At 40.5% G+C, this 17,578-nt stretch overlaps 1 protein-coding gene across 2 annotated transcripts in view; it reads left to right on the top strand.

Annotated features, from left to right (window-relative positions):
* The window catches only part of JDP2 (Jun dimerization protein 2), an 89,459-nt gene that overhangs the window by 59,256 nt on the left and 12,625 nt on the right, over positions 1-17,578 (top strand). For both annotated transcript variants that reach the window (XM_044664951.1, XM_044664950.1), the window contains one exon: positions 9,280-9,384. In XM_044664951.1, the coding sequence (XP_044520886.1) occupies positions 9,280-9,384 (105 nt within the window). The remainder of the gene's footprint in view (positions 1-9,279; positions 9,385-17,578) is intronic.

Raw genomic sequence — 17,578 nt, forward strand, 5'->3', positions numbered from 1 at the left:
ACTCTGGGAAAACTTATAGAACCTTAAATCCCTTAATACCTTCTGAAAGAGATTTAAGTTTCTGAAGGGACAGTGTATTTTCCCTCTTTTAAAACATTAACCCCTCTCATGTTCCTATTTCATAATTTCTACTCAGCTCTAGACTTTCCAGCAAACATTGTTCAAAGTCTTCAGTTCCATTAAAAATCCACTCCCTCCCCCCCCTTTTGATATACAGTACTTAGCATTACAGAGTAAGTTATCCTTGGTTGTATGTTTTAATGTTTTCCTTTTTGGAACATCATAATTCAAGATCTCTTCATTTATACTACATGTTGCCAGATCTTGTAAGATTTTGACTATGGTTCCTTAATACTTGAACAGCACTTTTACAGTTTGTAATATTTTGCTTTCATGTGAAAGTTCTGGATTTTAACTAAGACATTCCTAAGTCATTCCTAGGATTTCTTTCTGGAGATGCTTGGCAAATCTTTTCTATGTTCACTTTTCCCTTGGGTTCTAACAGAACTGGGCAATTCTTATTTATGATTTCTTGAAATATATGTCCAAAAAAATCAGTTTTCATGGTACCCACTGATTCTTAAATTATATCTCTCTATCACTTATTTTCCATGATAACATAGAATTCACAACTACTCCTTTTTCAATCTGTTTAGTTTGTTCTAATATTTTTTGTTTCCCATGGAAGCATGAATCTGTTCTCTTCTAATTGTCAAGGACTTTTGATACTTGGGTAAAGTTTAATACTTTCTGTTCTAATTTATTTATTTTTGCTTCTATTTCTGTACTCCAGAATTTTCCTTTTTTTAAAAAAAAAGCACTTGTTTCATTCTTCTTCATGTGATTCTTGTAGAAAATCTCATTTTTTTTTTTTGCTTTGTGTTTGCTTGTAGTTGTTATGGAGAATCTTTTCTTTTAGGTTAGATTTTTGGGTATAGCTGGATCAAGTATAATTCTTTACAGTGTAAACTTTCTTGTGTGTATTCTTCTCTGTAAACCCGGGTACTGAATTGGGGCTTTGTGCCAGGACCAGCTCTACTTCCTGCTGCCTTTTGGGTGGGGTGGTTGATCCTGATTGGTCTCAACCTGGGCCACCTAGTTTCTTATGCTAACCTGTATATCCTGGAGTTGGACCTTCTTTCTTCTTTGAAGTCAAAGTGCTAGATTTTCAGGAATCTCTATGGCTTCTTAGGACAGAGTCATAGGATATCTTGGCCTGAGTGCTCCATATATGTTCAAAGGTCCTTGGTTGTGGGTTTCCAACTATCCTAGGTCTCTTGCTTCTTCTGAATACAGAGTCTTACAGGCAATACATGTAATGGTCCATCTCTGTTCTTGATGATATGCTTATGGTCTAGTTTGCCTTTGCCAGCTTTTCTGTGGCTCTCTTTCCCATTGTCCATAGGCTTCTTGATGACTTTTTTGTGCAGTTCTGGGGTAGAGAAGTCATTTTCTGTAGTTTTTCATTGGATTTTTTTACTCATTATTAAACTTAGTATGATGTTTAGATATTTGCTGGAGTGCGTGTGTAGACCTGGTTGAGTGAAATGAGATTTAGAAGCAAATGGTCAAGTCCACAAACATTACTAATTATGCCCTTACTATGTCCCAGGCACTGTACTAAGTTCCAGGGATACAAAGAAGAAGAATAAAAACAGTCTCTGCCATCCAGGAGCTCACCTGTGAAAGGTTACTTTTTATCTCCAAGCAGACAAAAGACTTTTTAAAGAATGGCCAAGGAAGAGAGTCTCCTTCAATTTTAGTGATAAATAAAGACATGGAAGAAAGTCCAAGAGAGAGAAATCTAAATGATTAAAGACTTAGGAACAGACTATACAATGAAAAGTTAAAAGGAACTAGGGTTAGTTGGCATGGAGGAGGAAGAAAACTGATTTTGTTTTCATGAATATGATTGGTAGAGGTACATTGGACCCTAGTTTCCATTTCTTATGGGCACAAGCACCTGAAATAGCTGTAAGTGGGATTTAGGCTAGATCTAATCCTAACTATTGTGAGGCATTGGGACATCCTACATGGGGCATGTGTGGAGGAATACTGACTAAGCTTTGGGGGGATCTTTGTGCAATTATTTGGTGGCATTAATGTTAGAATGAAGATAATAAATTGAGCATAAAGTGAGGAGATGGGCAAGAGAGCCAAGTTGAGGCAAGGAAGGGTAATTAAGGGATAGATGTAGAAACTGAGTCCAACACTGATCTCACAGGATTTAGCGCTGACATGAACCTCAGAGATCATCTATTCTTCCTCTTTCCCCAGTAGGATATAAACTAGTTGAAGGTAGAATCTTTTTTCATTTTGTGTTTGGAACACTAGCTCTTAGATGATTAGTAAATATTGAATTGAGTCTAGTCCAACCACTTTACAGTTGGGGAAAATGAGATTCAGAGGGAAGAGATAGATGACTTTCTCAAGGTCTGTTTGCTTCTTCTGAACACAGAGTCTTACAGGCAATACATGTAATGGCCCATCTCTGTTCTTGATGAGATGCTTATAGATAGAAGCTTTGAGTCTAAGAACTGACTCTACCTTAAGTGCTCTTCCCACTATATACATCAGCCTACCTTTCAGATTGAGCCTGGAAGTTGTTGCTAGGAGACCAGTGGCAGGACAGAGTAGTCATATAACAGTACCAAAGGTTAAAGCCAGAAAATAGTAGGACCAGAGTCTTGGTGGAAAGAGAACCCTTAAGGATCATGGCCAGAAGCAGGGGGACCAGGAAATAAAAGATCAAAGACCTAGCAGGAAATATCAGCAACTGGTACAAGCATTACCAACCTCAAAAAAGGTATTTGCCAGCTCTTTGCTTCTGCCCAGGAGCTTTCCCATGATTCTCATGAAGGCAAGAGTTAACTAAAAGCTTAGCTAAAGTGGGGATAGGTGAGAGTTAGGTGAAACTGCCCGGTTAAAGCAGGGAGTGATGAGGGGGAAGAGGCAATGACAAATGGTGGAGAAAGAACTGTATAACATAAATACCTTTGATAAAGAAGATAATGATGTTGATCGTGCTGGTGGTGATGGTGGTGATGATGATATGTGATTCTAGTCCTGTGATTTCATTGGTACTGGGAACTCAAGCATGAGGAAATTCTCTCCTCAACACAGATGTATAACAATTCTGCAACTTACAGTCTTAGAGAGTTGCCTTAGAGAGTATGAAGCTCAAGAAAGAGTGAGACAACTGCTATTTCATCATGACTGTGGGCCAGGATGTGGCCCTTACAGGCTCTATATAGTGGATAGGTTTAGGTTTAGCTTTTGTAAATAATAGGGAGGTGGGGAAAACGTGACTTTGTCACTATAGTCTCTAAAAGAGTGGGCCAGGGTGGGTTGGGAGAAAGGCTCAAGGTTTCGTTTGCCCAGCAGTAAGTATACCGTGATTGCACACCATCTTGGCAGTTTGTGGGCAAACCTCCTTGACTATGAGTGGGATTGCACTGCTGGCAGCTATTTCCTGTAGTTCCTTCCCTTTCCTCTCCCTATCAGTGTTACCTCAGCTTTACCCTGGTTGAGGTTAAATAGTGAAGATTTCATCAAGGATCCTACATACCACTCACACCCCCAAACCCCTGGATTAGAGGACAGATGAGAATTAATTTCTTTGGAGGCCCAAAGCTGATGGCCACCTGTGCCCTGGGGGGCTAATAGGTCATCTTTCTCTCTAGTTAGCCTCCCATGTGGGGAGAAAATAGAACAGTCTCCTCCAGGCTCTGTCTAAGAGGTCTATAGTAAAAGAGGAAGAATCTACTGGACTTGAGATCTGCTCAAGTTCTGTAGTACTAGTCTGGGACCTCAATTCTAAGCCTCTCGGAGGCTGCTGTGTTTCTGGGTGACTGGGGCCATTCATTTTCCTGGCAGGAATCCTGTTCAACTGGGCACTCATTCAGTTTGGGCCTGGGGCTGTTGGAGTCACATTCCTGGCTTCAGAGGTGAGAGAGTTGGCAACCGTGCAGGGATTTGGCGACTTCTCAAGCAGCCTTTGACCCTAGAGTGTCCCAGGATCAGCAAGGCGTGCTGTATTCTCTAGCTATAGTTTTTGTTGGCAGCCAACTGGTCACTTTTAGATATGATTCTGAGGTTAAGTTAGGAGTGAGCAGTAAATTGGGGGAGTTTAAAAACAATCTTGATGGGACTGTCTCTTTCCCCTTTCATTGTAGTCTTACTCCATGCATCATGGATTCCTTAATTCTTAACTTCAGAACCCCATCTTCAAGAAAAGATTTTTTAAAATCCCTTTCTATAGGAGGAAGCTCAGTGGATTGAGAGCCAGGCCTAGAAACGGGAGGTCCTGGTTTCAGAGCTGGCCTCAGATACTTCCTAGCTGTGTGTCTCTGGGCAAGTCACCTGACCCCATTGCCTAGCCCTTACCACTCTTCTGCCTTGGAGCCAATACACAGTATTGATTCTAAGACAGAAAGTAAGGGTTTTAGGGAATAAGTCTGATCCCCCTAAAGCTATTTCTAAGCAATTTAATATGCATTAAACATCTACCATGTGCCAAGTACTATGCTAAGTGCCATGGAGCTGAAGATAAAAATGAAGCAAATCTTCCCTTCAGGGAACTTATATTTTGCTGGGTGAAACTACACATGTGCAGCTGAGTAATATATCTAGAGCCACCAAAATTGATAGAGTGTTGAGGTGTTCAGGGAGGCTTAGAATATTTTATATGAGGGCCTTCCAACTCCTTTTTTTAAAAATATTTTCCTTCCATCTTAGAATCAAATCTATGTATTGGTTCTAAGGTAAAAGAGCAGTAAGGGCAAGGCAATGGAGGTTAAGTGACTTGCCCAGAGTCACAGAGTTAGGAAGTGTCTGAGGCCAGATTTGAACCCAGAGCCTCTTGTCTCCAGGCATGGGTTTCTATCCATTGTGTCCCCTAGGCAAGTCCTTTTGAGGGCTACTCATCTATCTTTGAGGTCTACCTTTTACCCAACTCTCACTTGTGGCTCCAAGAAGCTGTAGAATGCCCAGCAGTCACACTCTGGTAAAACTGTCTATGTAAAGGGCTAAATCAAGTTTAGGGTAACCAACAGGACTCAAACTTGTTGTTAAGTTAGGAGATATCTACCCCAAGCACATGAAGATCTCTCCTGTAGAATGGACAGATGAGAACAATTTGTTTCAATGGCCACAAAGATGGCTGAGGCAGGCTCTGTGGAGGGCTTGGAGCTTGGTCCCACATGGAAGACACCAAGGTCATCCAGTGCATCTGGGGCCATCGCCAGTCATCCTGACTTTTGTCTTGCCACCGGACTTCAATGACTCTGGAAGAGAGAGTGAGGATGACAACTTGGTGCTGCTCTGCCTCACTTAAAGCCAATTCATTTGCAAGTCAAGACAGCATCCAGTGATGTCATTGGTCCTCTTTGAAACTAGGATGAACAGTAACAAAATGTGTATATATATATATATATGGGCAGGAGGAAGGCTCTAGCATCTGGGCAAGATTAGGAAAGGTGGCGTGTAAGAGGTTGTGTCTGAGCTGAATTTTGAAGGAAACCAAATAGTCTGGTAGAGGTAAGAATGGAGAGCATTCCTGGCATGGGGAACCGTCATTGTTGAGGGCTTGGTGATGGAATGTGGAGAGAGAACTGTGAATAAATAACCCACTGGCTGAAACACAGTGTGAAGGAGTAGTGTACAATGAGCCTGAAAGGTAGACTGGAGCCAGATTGTAAAAGGCTTTAAATGTCAAATAGAGGAATTTGTATTTGATCCTAGAAGCAATAGGAAACCACTGAAGCTTTTAGAACAAATTTATTTCCTAAAATAGGGTTTAGGGAATCTGAAGGGATCCTTTAACATGGGACTTCAGGGGAAGTGGGTATCAACTATGGGGGAAAGGGAGAGGAAAAAAAGAATGGTGGGGAAGGGATAAGGGAAGAAAAGGAGATGGTGGAGTCTATTGAGAAAGAAAAGAAGCAGGATCTGACAGGTGTTTGTGTACACCAGAGAGGATGAAAAATGAGATTCTGGAAACATGGTCAAGTTAAGGCAGCACTTACAGAAAGCATGATGGGAAAGGAAAATTTAAAGAGGGGTTGTGAAATTTGAGCCCATGCCAAAAGGAGTCTTTCTTTAGGAAGTATCTGAAAATCCGTGACCTGGAAAATCTGCCCCGGGGGCTTGGGTTGGGTTAGGATGACAGCAGAAAACTTGGCTTCATCTTTTATTGAGTTACCACCCTTTTTACAGACAGTAGGTAAGTAGAACCCAAACTACAGCTACTGTCCCTTTGGCCTTGTGATATGAGCCCTTGATGGTTGGGAGAACTCCCCACTGGCTTCGTTGGCAACTTAGACTTGACATGAAGGACTTGCCTTCTTCCCAGACCCAAAGTCATTTGGTCTGGCAATCTAAGGTACGTCCCACGCTCTGGTCTGTTAAAGGAGATGTTTATTAGGAATAGGCAAGTCTCAGTCTCAGCATGTAGTCTTGGGGAGACAGTTGACATATTGGAATCCAGTGGGCCTGCCCAGTTCTCTAGTCTGACTTGTGGCTCTTTGTGTTTGTTTTTTTAACCCCCTACCTTCTGTCTTAGAATCGATAACTGTATATTAGTTCCAAGGCAGAAGAGGGGTAAGGGCTAGGCAATGGGGGTTAAGTGACTTGCCCAAGGTCACACAGCTAGGAAGGATCTGAGTCCAAATTTGAACCCAGGACCTCCCATCTCTAGGTCTGGCTCTCAACCCACTGAGTCACTCTGCCACCCCGTCTTTGTGCCTTAAAAGATATTTTTTTAATTGATGTCTTTTGTTTTTATATCATTTTCCTTTCCCCAAAATTTTTGTCTTCTCTCCCTTTCCTTGCAAGCCATGCCTTATAACAAAGAGATTAAAAGATAAAAAAATTGTTCATCCAATCCAAGATATACATAAAACTTCTTACCTTAACAAAAATAAAATAAAATGAGCATTTCTATATACATGGTAGAAAAGAAAATTGAACATTAAACTATACATGTTTGTTATTTACAGCTTGCCTTTCTTTTTAAGTATATTATGAATTTAACATGGCCTATAAGGCCCCTTCTAACTCTACATGAATAATTCTGAGAGTAACCTACGTATCTTTCAAAGCTGCCCAGCTTGCCTGTGATTCTTTCTGACCTTCCTTCTGTTCTCTTCTGTACATAAAAAAAATAATAATTCATGTAAGTTCTTCTTTTCTTTCTTTTCATTTCCTTTCTTTGTGGACAACCCTATCTCTAGCTCTTTCTTCCTTAGAAAGAAAACCTTTATAATAAATATACATGCATGGTCATGCAGCTGGATCTGGAGTCAGGAAGACCTGAGTTCAAATCTGGCCTCAGACATTTATTAGTTGTGTGACCCTGGGCAAGTCACTTAACCTTATTTTCCTTGTTTCCTCTTCTGGAAAATGAGCTGGAGAAGGAAAAGGCAAACCACTCCAGTATTTTTGCCAAGAAAATCCTAAAAATGGGATCATGAAGAGTTGTACCCAACTGAACAATTACAACAATAGATAGGCTCTTAAAATTTTTTTTTGCTTGACTATATATGTATAAGTAAATATATATGTATAGAGAAAGGCAGAGACAGAGACAAAGATATATATATATATAGATATAGATAGATAGATAGATAGATAGATATCTTTTTGTTCATGTTTTACTATAAATATATATGTGTATATATTTATAGTAAAACATGAACAATTCCTACACTGGCTCTATCCCAAATGTATGTGTTATTCCATCTGGTCATCAGATGGGTCCCAGCTTCATCATCAGTCCTCTAGAATCATTGTTGGTCTCTGTATAATTGATCAGAGTTCTTCAGTCTTTTAGGATTGTTTTTTCTGTACTGTGCTATTATTGTACAAATTGTCCTTCTGGTTCTCCTCACTTGACTGTTCATTTGTTCATACAAATCTTTACAAGTTTCTTTGAAACTGTCCTTTGCATCATCTCTTATAGAACAATATTATAGGAGCAACTCAGTGGCTCAGTGGATAGAGAGTCAGATCTGGAGATGGGATGTCCTGGGTTCAAATCTGGCCTCAGATACCTCTGAGCTATGTGACCTTGAGCAAGTCACTTAACTTCAGTTGTCTAGTCCTTACTGCTCTTCTGACTTGCAACCAATACTTAGTATTGGTTTTAAGACAGAAAGTAAAGGTTTTTTTTTTAAAAAAAATAGTGTTTTATAATGGATAGAGTTAGAAGTTAGGTAGTTGGAGTTAGGAAGACATCAGTTCAAGTTTTTGGAGTTAGGAAGACATCAGTTCAAATTCTGCCTCAGATACTTAATAACTTTGTGATTCTGGACAAGTCACTTAGATTTTTCTCAGCCTCAGTTTCCTTCTCTGTAAGATAAGGATAATAATGGCACTGACCTTACGGAGCTGTCATGAGACTCAAATGAGCTGACATATATAAAGCAAATGTAAACCTTTGAGCGCTGTATAAATATCAGGTGTTATGATAATATTCTAATAGAACCAGATACCCTAATTTGTTCAGTCTTTTTCCAATTGATGGATTTGTTTCCAGCTCTTTGCCATATGAAAAAGAGCTGCCATAAATATTTTTGTATATATGAGTCCTTTTCCTCTTTCTTTGATCTCTTTGGGGTATAGTGAGTGCTAGCAGTTCTATTTCTGAGTGAAAAGACATATACATTTTATCAGTTTTGGGGGCATAGTTCCAAATTGCTTTCCAGAATGGCTGGACCAAATCTTGGCTCCACCTACCAACAATGCATCATGCACCTATTTTCCTGCAGCCTGTCCAACATTTATCATTTTCCTTTATTATCATCTTCACCAACAGGATGGAAGTGAAGTTGGACCCCAGAGTTGCTTTAATTTGCATTGTTGGTCATTTGAAGCATTTTTTTTCATATGCTTCTTGATTTTCCTAGTTCTATGGTCCTTGGATTTCTTCCTTTGAAAAGTCTTTGTTCATAACCTTTGATCATTTATCTATTTGGGAATGGTTTTTGTTCTTATAAATTGGAACCAGTTCCTTATTTATTCTAGATATGACACCTTTATCGGAGAAGCTTGCTGCAATGATTTTTTTTCCTCATTAACTGTTGCCCTACAAATTTTAAGTGCACTATTTGTGTGTGTGTGTGTGTGTGTGTGTGTGCGTATGTGTGTACGTGCACGTGCACACACAAATGGATCAACTTTCTTTGACAGCATATGCTATATTCCATACCTATAGTCCTCCACTTCTGCAAGAGAGGGGTAGAGGTAAATTTTCTCATCTCTTATGTTTGCTCTTAACAGCTAGATGAGGAAGAGGAACGGAGGAAAAGACGCCGGGAGAAGAACAAAGTGGCAGCAGCTCGATGCCGGAACAAAAAAAAAGAGAGGACAGAGTTTCTGCAAAGGGTGAGTGTAGTAGGTTAGTCAGAATGGGACATTTTCCTCCCCAAGAGCAGATAAGCAGAGCTCCAGACTGGCAGAAATGACCAAATGTGAGCAAAACCAGGGCAAAACCCATTCATATCTCTCCAACCTACCTTGTACCCTTCTGACTCATACTGTTACTCCCCATTTTCACTAAAGGACCCAGTATTCTCCTGGTGTAAAAGTGCTGAGATAATCCCATAGCCACAGATTTTCACAGAAGGCCATTAGGAAGGAAAGAATAGCAGAAGTAATTTGGTTTATCGTAAACCCATTGCTCCTCCACGTCATGAACCAAGTTTTATTTAACTTTGTATCTCTCCCAGAAACTAGCACAGACCATTTCCTGCCATACATAAGTGCTTAATAATTATTTGTTGAATGAAGAATGAATGAATGGTTTTCTTTAGTGCCTGGGCTCATTGGCACATGCTACTTTGAGTCATTGACTTAGAAGCTAATGATATCCATGTCTGTGGTTGTTCAACTCCAGGCTATGAAGCCAAGATCATAGGTTCCAGAGAGATATCTAGGGTAGAGTCAGTGGATCTTTGCTCAAGAAACATTTTCAAAGATTCTAACAATTTCATTGTTGTTCGGTCATTTCAGTTGTGTCTAACTCTTTGTGACCCCATTTGGGGTTTTCTTGGCAAAGATACTGGAGAGGTTTCCTTCTCCAACTCATTTTACAGATGAGGAAACTGAGGCGGACAGGTATGTGACTTGCCCAGGATCACACAACTACGGTGTCTGAGGTCAGATTTGAGCTTAGGAAGGTGAGTCTTCCTGATTCCAGACCTAAGGATTTTTTTGGTTGAGTTGGTTAGTCAAGTCCAACTTTCCATGAGCAAAGGAACTGGAGTGATTTGCCATTTCCTTCTCCAACTCATTTTACAGAAAAGGAAACAGGCAAAGAAGGTGAAATGACTTGCCCAGGGTCACATAGCTAGTAAATGTCTGAAGCTGGATTTAAACATATGTCTTTCTAACACCAGACCTGGTGATCTATCCACTGTACCGTCTAGCTACCCTATACCAACATAGATTGCTGAAATAAACAATTTGGGGGTGAGAGGGTCTGGATCTGCAATTTCATTGATATAGAGAACTCCTACTATAGACACTTCCTTCACTAGTGCAGTCTTATGCACCTTCTTGCCCTTGTTCACATGGCTTCTATGTGCTTGAGGCAAGATCAGAACCCAGGTCTTTTGAGTCCAAGGCTGGCCCTTGTTAGACTTTGCAATAAACAATATCACATGCATGCTTATAGGGGAAGATTGTTATCACTTGGTGGGTCAGGAAAAGCTTTTTGAAGGTTTCATTTGAATTGGATCTTACAGGGTAGCAAAGATTGAATGGAGAAGAGGGAGCCGAAGCACATTCTGGAAAAAAGAAACAACCTGAACAAATGCACAAATATTGTGGATCAGATTCAGGGTCAGAGAGTATTCCAGTTTGGTTGAAGTAGATTGCATGAGGGGCAGCTAGATAGCCTAGTGGATAGAGCACCAGGCCAGGAGTGGGGAGGACCTGGGTTCAAATCTGGCCTCAGACACTTCCTAGCTTTATGATCCTGGGCAAGTCACTGGGCCCCAGTGCCTGTTTCTTATCTCTCTTATCTCTTTGAACTTCTACTAAGACAGAAGGCATGGGTTTAAAAAGAAAAGAAAAGAAATAGATTGCATGACAGAATTAATAGGAGGAAAGGTAAAGTGTTGTCAGGTGGAGGCAGGCATTGAATGCCAAATTAAGGAATTGGAACTTTACTTGGAATGAAAATTACAGGGCAGGAACTATTTTTGTTATCTGTCTTTAGGTCTCCTCAGTGCCTTGTATATAAACAGGCCCAGCTAGGAAGTGTCTGAGGCCAGATTTGAAAAGTATGTCTCTTTCTGGACCTTGTATCTATTACCTTTTAATCAGGAGTGTAAGATTAAAAATTAATATCCAATACTCCAAGTATTATATTTTATAAGATTTATTAATAATAACTTGAAGTAGAGGAAAGTGATAGCCTTAGTAAAGAGAAGCTTCCTAGTCCATGCATGTAGGAGAAGAGAGCAAGAGGCGGAACTACACAGAATATATATCCTCCCTACGTCATCATGTAACGACAGGAGGAGAGTGGGGTGCTGGGAAATGGAGACTTGGGGTACAAAATTCTAATTATACAGGAGATAAGTAACATGTTTCATCATAGATCCTCTGGAGCATAACTTGTAGGGACAGAAGTGAGATCTGAACTCAGGTCTTTATTATTACAAACTCTGGGCTTTAATCCAGTATACTATATTACTCTTATATAGAATGAATGATATTCAAAATTAGGGATTTTTCCTTTTTAGGAGGTTTGAGATTTTCTTTTTCTAACTTTCTGAGCAGTTCTATAGCAGTGAGGTTGAATCTATGGCATGGGTGCCAAAGATGGCAAGCAGAGCACTCTCTGTGGGCACTTAGTGGCCATCTCCCTGTCCCAAGAGTTTGTTACTAGAAGGGCAGAGAGACTCATGTGGAGTTCCTCCCCTCCCCCTCTCTTCCATGCCTGAGGACATTTTTTCACATCCCCCACCCCTCCGCCTAGCAGCCCAATGGGAGGGCATGAGAAGTAAGGTAGGCAGCTCACAGGAGGCAGAGCTGGAGGGGAGCAGAGAGCTCGGGCCACTCCCTTCCCCCTCTCTACACTTGAGGATATTCCCCACTTCACCTGTCCCTCCACCCAGCAGCTCAATGGGAGTGTTTTCTCCCTTTACTGTCTGGGATAAGATGGGGATGGGCACACCTGGCATTTGTTGTGGGAGAGGGGCACATCACTTAGTCTGGGGGGGTGAAGTGAGGGGCAGAGAAACTGTCCCCAAAAGGTTTACCATCATTGTAATATAGACTAAAGGAAGGAAATAAGCACTTATTAATTTCCTGGTATGTATTAGGCACTGTGCTACGTGCTTTACAAAGATAATCTCATTTGATCCTCAGAATCCCAAAAAGTAAGAAATTGTTTCATGGAATCATGGATTCCATTTGTCTAATCAAATCCCTGTTTCCATGTCTTCTGGTAGGATGTTCCCCCAGTAAAATGTAAACTCCAACTAGGCAAAGATTATTTTACTCTTATCTTTGTTTCTCCAGTGCTCAGGACAGTTAGTGGCACACAGAAAGTACTTAATTAAATATTTGTTCTTTCACTGATATCTCTACCTGCATGTTTGACCACTATCTCAAATTCAACATGTCCAAAAGTAAACTCATCAACTTTCCCCAAAAGCTTCCACCCCGATTCAGACTTCTGTGTTTGGCTGATGGTACCACTTCCTGATACCCAGAGTTGAAACCTTAGAGTTATCTTTGATTCTTTTTTTTAAAAAAACCTTTACTTTCTTAATAACAACTCTAAGACGGAAGGGCCAGGGCTGGGCAAATGGGGTTAATTAAGTGACTTACCCAGAGTCATACAGTTAAGAAGTGTCTGAGACCAGTCATCTTTGATTCTTTTATCTCTTTCATCTTCCATATCTAATCCATTGTCAGGCTGGTCAATTCTGCCTCCATAGCATTTTAAAAATTCATACATTTCTCTCTGTCTCACTATCCATCCTGTAAAAATTAAAATAAATAAATATACATAGGTTAACTTCAAATACTATATTTTTATAAGATTTATTAATAATCACTAGAAGTAAAGTAATAAATAAGTAACAAAATAAAACCACGTGCCCATGGCTAATCTACCTGTTCAAACAGCCCTGTTCCCAGCTGCAAGCCACCATAGGAAGGAAAAGAGCTAGCCTCAGAAGATCACCCAATTTATCCCCCGTCTATGTCAGCATGTAACGACAGGAAATCAGTGGGTTCCAGGGAAACGTAGTTCAAAGGCATAAGATTTAAACCAATTACAATTCCATAGATGAGGATGTCATGTAAAGACTTCCCTTGGAAGAATAGAACGATTTGTTCTGAAGGCCAGGAGATGGCTGCAGCATGCACCATGGAGGGCTTACAGCTTGGTCAGACATCGAAGAAGCCAAAGTCATCCACTGCATCCTGGGCCATCAGCAGTCTACCCAACTTTTGTCTCGCCACTGGATCTGGATGATTCTGGAAGAGAGAATAAGGCTGATGACTTTGGGCAGCCCTGCCTCACTTAAATCTAATTCTTGTACAAGTTAAGATGGACCCCAATGATGTCATTGGTCCTCTTTAAAAATAAAGAAGAAACAAATAAACAAAAAGAAGGGCAAACAACACTCCTTAGGTTCCTTAGTTCTACAATCTTTCTCCTCTTGTCACCCTTATTTCCCTTCATGCACTTTACATTTCAGCCAAATTGGATTATAAATCTTCCTGAAACTCCACATGCCATCTTTACCTCTAGATATTATTAAGATGGACCATTCTGCCATTCTTAAAATACATTCCCTTCCTCATTTCTGCTTTTCAGTACTTTTCTGACTTTTTAAATATGATTTGTTCCATTTGCTTAACCTTCATAATTTGGCCCAGTTGCTTTCTCCTCTGTGAAGCTTTCTTGGTTCTCTTCCCAGCTGAAAGTGTTCTCTTCTTTAAATTTGCTGCAGAGGACAACTAAATAGCTCAATGGACTGAGAGCCAGGCTTAGAGATGGGAAGTCCTGAGTTCAAAACTGACCTCAGATACTTCCTAGTCCCTTAACCCCTATTGCCTAACCTTTTACTGTTCTTCTGCCTTGGAACTTGGATTCTAAGATGGAAGGTAAGGGTTTAAAAATAATATAAAATCCCTCCGGCATGTTGTCTGTATCTTTCTTTTGTCCCGATTATACCCTACCTTGTTGTTGTTCATTTGTTTTGGTGGTATTTTCTTGGCAAAGATATTGGGGGTGGTTTGTCTTTCCCTTCTCTAGCATGTTTTACAGATGAAGAAAATGAAGGAAACATTTAAGGGACTTTCCCAAGGTCACACAGCTGGGAGTATCTGAGGCAGAACTTGAACTCATATCTTTCTGACTCTAGTCCCAGTGCTCTATTTATTGCACCACACCTGGAATTATATTAATCTCTGAAATATATTGCATCTCTTCCCTACCCATGGTAAACAAATATTCTTTGAGGATAGGGACTATTCATTTTTAAATCATCATATCCCTAGCACGTAGGGTGCTCTGTTGGGTTGCAGAGAGAATGAACTTAAAAATTTCTGAATGAATCATAGAACCAGAGAATATTTGTGCTAAATGGAGTCCTAAAGACCATCTGGGAACCCCTTCCATATTTTTGTTTGTTTTCAATTATTTTTTCTTTATTTTATTTTATTTAAACCCTTGTACTTCGGTGTATTGTCTCATAAGTGGAAGAGTGGTAAGGGTGGGCAATGGGGGTCAAGTGACCTGCCCAGGGTCACACAGCTGGGAAGTGGCTGAGGCCGGGTTTGAACCTAGGACCTTCTGTCTCTAGGCCTGACTCTCACTCCACTGAGCTACCCAGCTGCCCCACTTTATTTTATTTTAATAACAAATTTCCACATAAGTTTTCCAAAGTTATATGATTCATGTTGTCACCATCCCTTCTTCCCTCCCCCTTCCCAGAGTTGACAAGAAATTCAATCTAACCCCCTCCATTTTTAAAGAAATAGGGCCACAGAGGAAGTAAAATGACTTGCCCAAAGTCAGCAGGTTAGTTGTAGAGACTTCACACACTTTATCATGGATGTAATCTGTTACTGGAGGCAGCTAAGTGGTTTAGTAGATAGAACACTGGGCCTAGAATCAGGAAGACTTGAGTTCAAATCCAGTCTCAAACACTAGCTGTCTGTTCCTTGGCAAATCACTTAACCTCTGTTTGCCTCAATCCATTGGAGAAAGAAATGGCAAAGCACTCTAAAATTTTTACCAAGAAAACCCACAGATAATTTGGTCCATGAGGTCTTAAAGAATCAGATATGACTGAAAAACAACAGTCTATTACTACTTTTCCTTCTAACTCTAGAATTCTCTGGTATGAGTGGAAAAACCCCTGATCTGGTAGTCAGGAGCCCTGGATTCTTGTCCCAGAGCTACTGCTGACTCGCCATTTAACCACAAATGGGTGGCTTAATCTTTTGAACCTGTTTCTTCATTTATAAAATAAAGGAGTTGGAACAGAGGTTCTTAACCTTTTCTGGGATGTAGATACCTTTGGAGGCAGGTAGATGCTGGATCCTTTCTCAGAATCATATGTTTAAATACATAAAATAAAATATATAAAGATACAAGGAAACTAATTCATTGTATATGTGTATATACATAAAAGATATAAGGAAACCAAATATAAGTACACAGGATACAAAAAAAAAAACCAATTACATGGAAATATGGTCATCAAAAATTGTTTTTAGTTCCTTGACCCCATGTTAAGAAACCCTGGATTGGGGCAGCTAGGTGGCTCAGAGGATAGAGAGACAGGCCTGGAGATGAGAAGTTCTGGGTTTAAATGTGACCTCAGACACTTCCTCGCTGTGTGGCCCTGGGCAAGTCACTTACCCTCCATTGTGTAGCCCTTCCTACTCTTCTGTCTTGGAACAAATACTTAGTATCAATTCTGAGACAGAAAGCAAAACTTAAAAACAACAACAACAACAACAAAAAGAACCCCAGGGCTAGATGATCTCTAAGATTCTGCCCTAATTCTCTCTGTTTGTATTGAGGCAGATGAACATGGATTTTTTTTTTTAACCCTTAACTTCTGTTTATTGGGGTCAAGTGGCTTGCCCAGGGTCACACAGCTGGGAAGTGTCTGAGGCCAGATCTGAACCTAGGACCTCCTGTCTCTAGGCCTGACTCTCAATCCACTGAGCTACCCAACTGCCCCGACATGGATTTTTAAAAAAGTGACACTCCAACAGATGTTACAGGGCCACTAGGTGGCACAATGGATAGAGCATAGGCCTGTCAAATCTGATCTTAGACAGTAGCTGGGTGACCCTGGGTAAGTCACTTAACCCAATTTGCCTCAGTTTCCTCATCTTAAGATGACCTGGAGAAGGAAATGGCAAACCAGTCCTGTATTTTTGCCAAGAAAATGCCAAATGGGGAAAGAAGGAGTTAGACAAAATTGACATGACTAAACAACAACAGATGTTACATGGTTTTATCTTGGGAGAAATCCTAATTATTATATATTTGTGCAGCATAAAGCAATGAGATTTAGTGAAAGGCAATGCAGCCTTATAGAAGGAGTTCTGACCTTGGAGTCAGTGGAGCAGGGTTTGAGCCCTACATGGGCTCTTTGTGGCTTATTCACTTCATGTCTCTGGAGCATAGTGCCCTTGTGTAAGGTGAGGGGGATTAGAATAAATCACTGCTACAGTCCTTTCCAAATTTAATTCCTTGGAATCAGTGAAGAAAGGCTTAGAATTCTTTCTAGGGACTTGATCTCTAGCTTCCCAACTGCTGGCTGGACATTTCTACTTTAATCTGTGATCTTTTGAGTCCATGAACTTAGCTGAGACATAAAATTCCATTTTTATTTGAACAGAATTGGTTTCCTTTGTAATCCTACGTATTTGATTTTATGCATTGAAAGATATGATTCTGAGGTGTCCACAGACTTCACAAGACTCCCCAAGGGACTTGTGACACAGAAAAGGTTAAGAAAATGACACTTTGATCATTGGGACAGAGACTGAGAAGTGGATGGGATTTTTCTGGTTTTTTAGTCCAACCTCTCATTTCACAGAGGAGAAAAATGAGACCAAGAGGAATGAAGTGACCCCCTAAGGCCATGTACCTGGCACTTGATCATCAGGATCAGGATGCTGAGTTGGCATCTCACATTCCCCATGCAGAAACCAACTTTTCCTCTCCTTTCCATCCCCCATTCCTCCTCTTTCAAACTTCCTTATCTCTATTAATGGTAACTGGGATTCTCTGCTTAACTCAGACTTGAAATCTCCTGGTCACCACTGACTCCTCATTTACCTTCATTCTTCATATTCATATATCCTATTATTAGGGCCTATCATTCTCTGAAATGTCCTTCTTTCCTTCCTTACTCCCTTCCATCCTTCTTCCTTTTTTCTACCCTTCCTCTCTCCTTCCTTCCTTCCCTCTCTCCTTCCTTCCCTCTCTGCTTCCTTCCCTTCCTTCCTTCCTTGCCTTCCTTCCTTCCATTTCTTTCCTTCCTTTCCTTCCTTCCTTTCCTTCCTTCCCTTCCTTCCTTCCCTC

This window comes from Gracilinanus agilis, chromosome 2 (assembly GCF_016433145.1).
Source record: "Gracilinanus agilis isolate LMUSP501 chromosome 2, AgileGrace, whole genome shotgun sequence".
NCBI lineage: Eukaryota > Metazoa > Chordata > Mammalia > Didelphimorphia > Didelphidae > Gracilinanus > Gracilinanus agilis.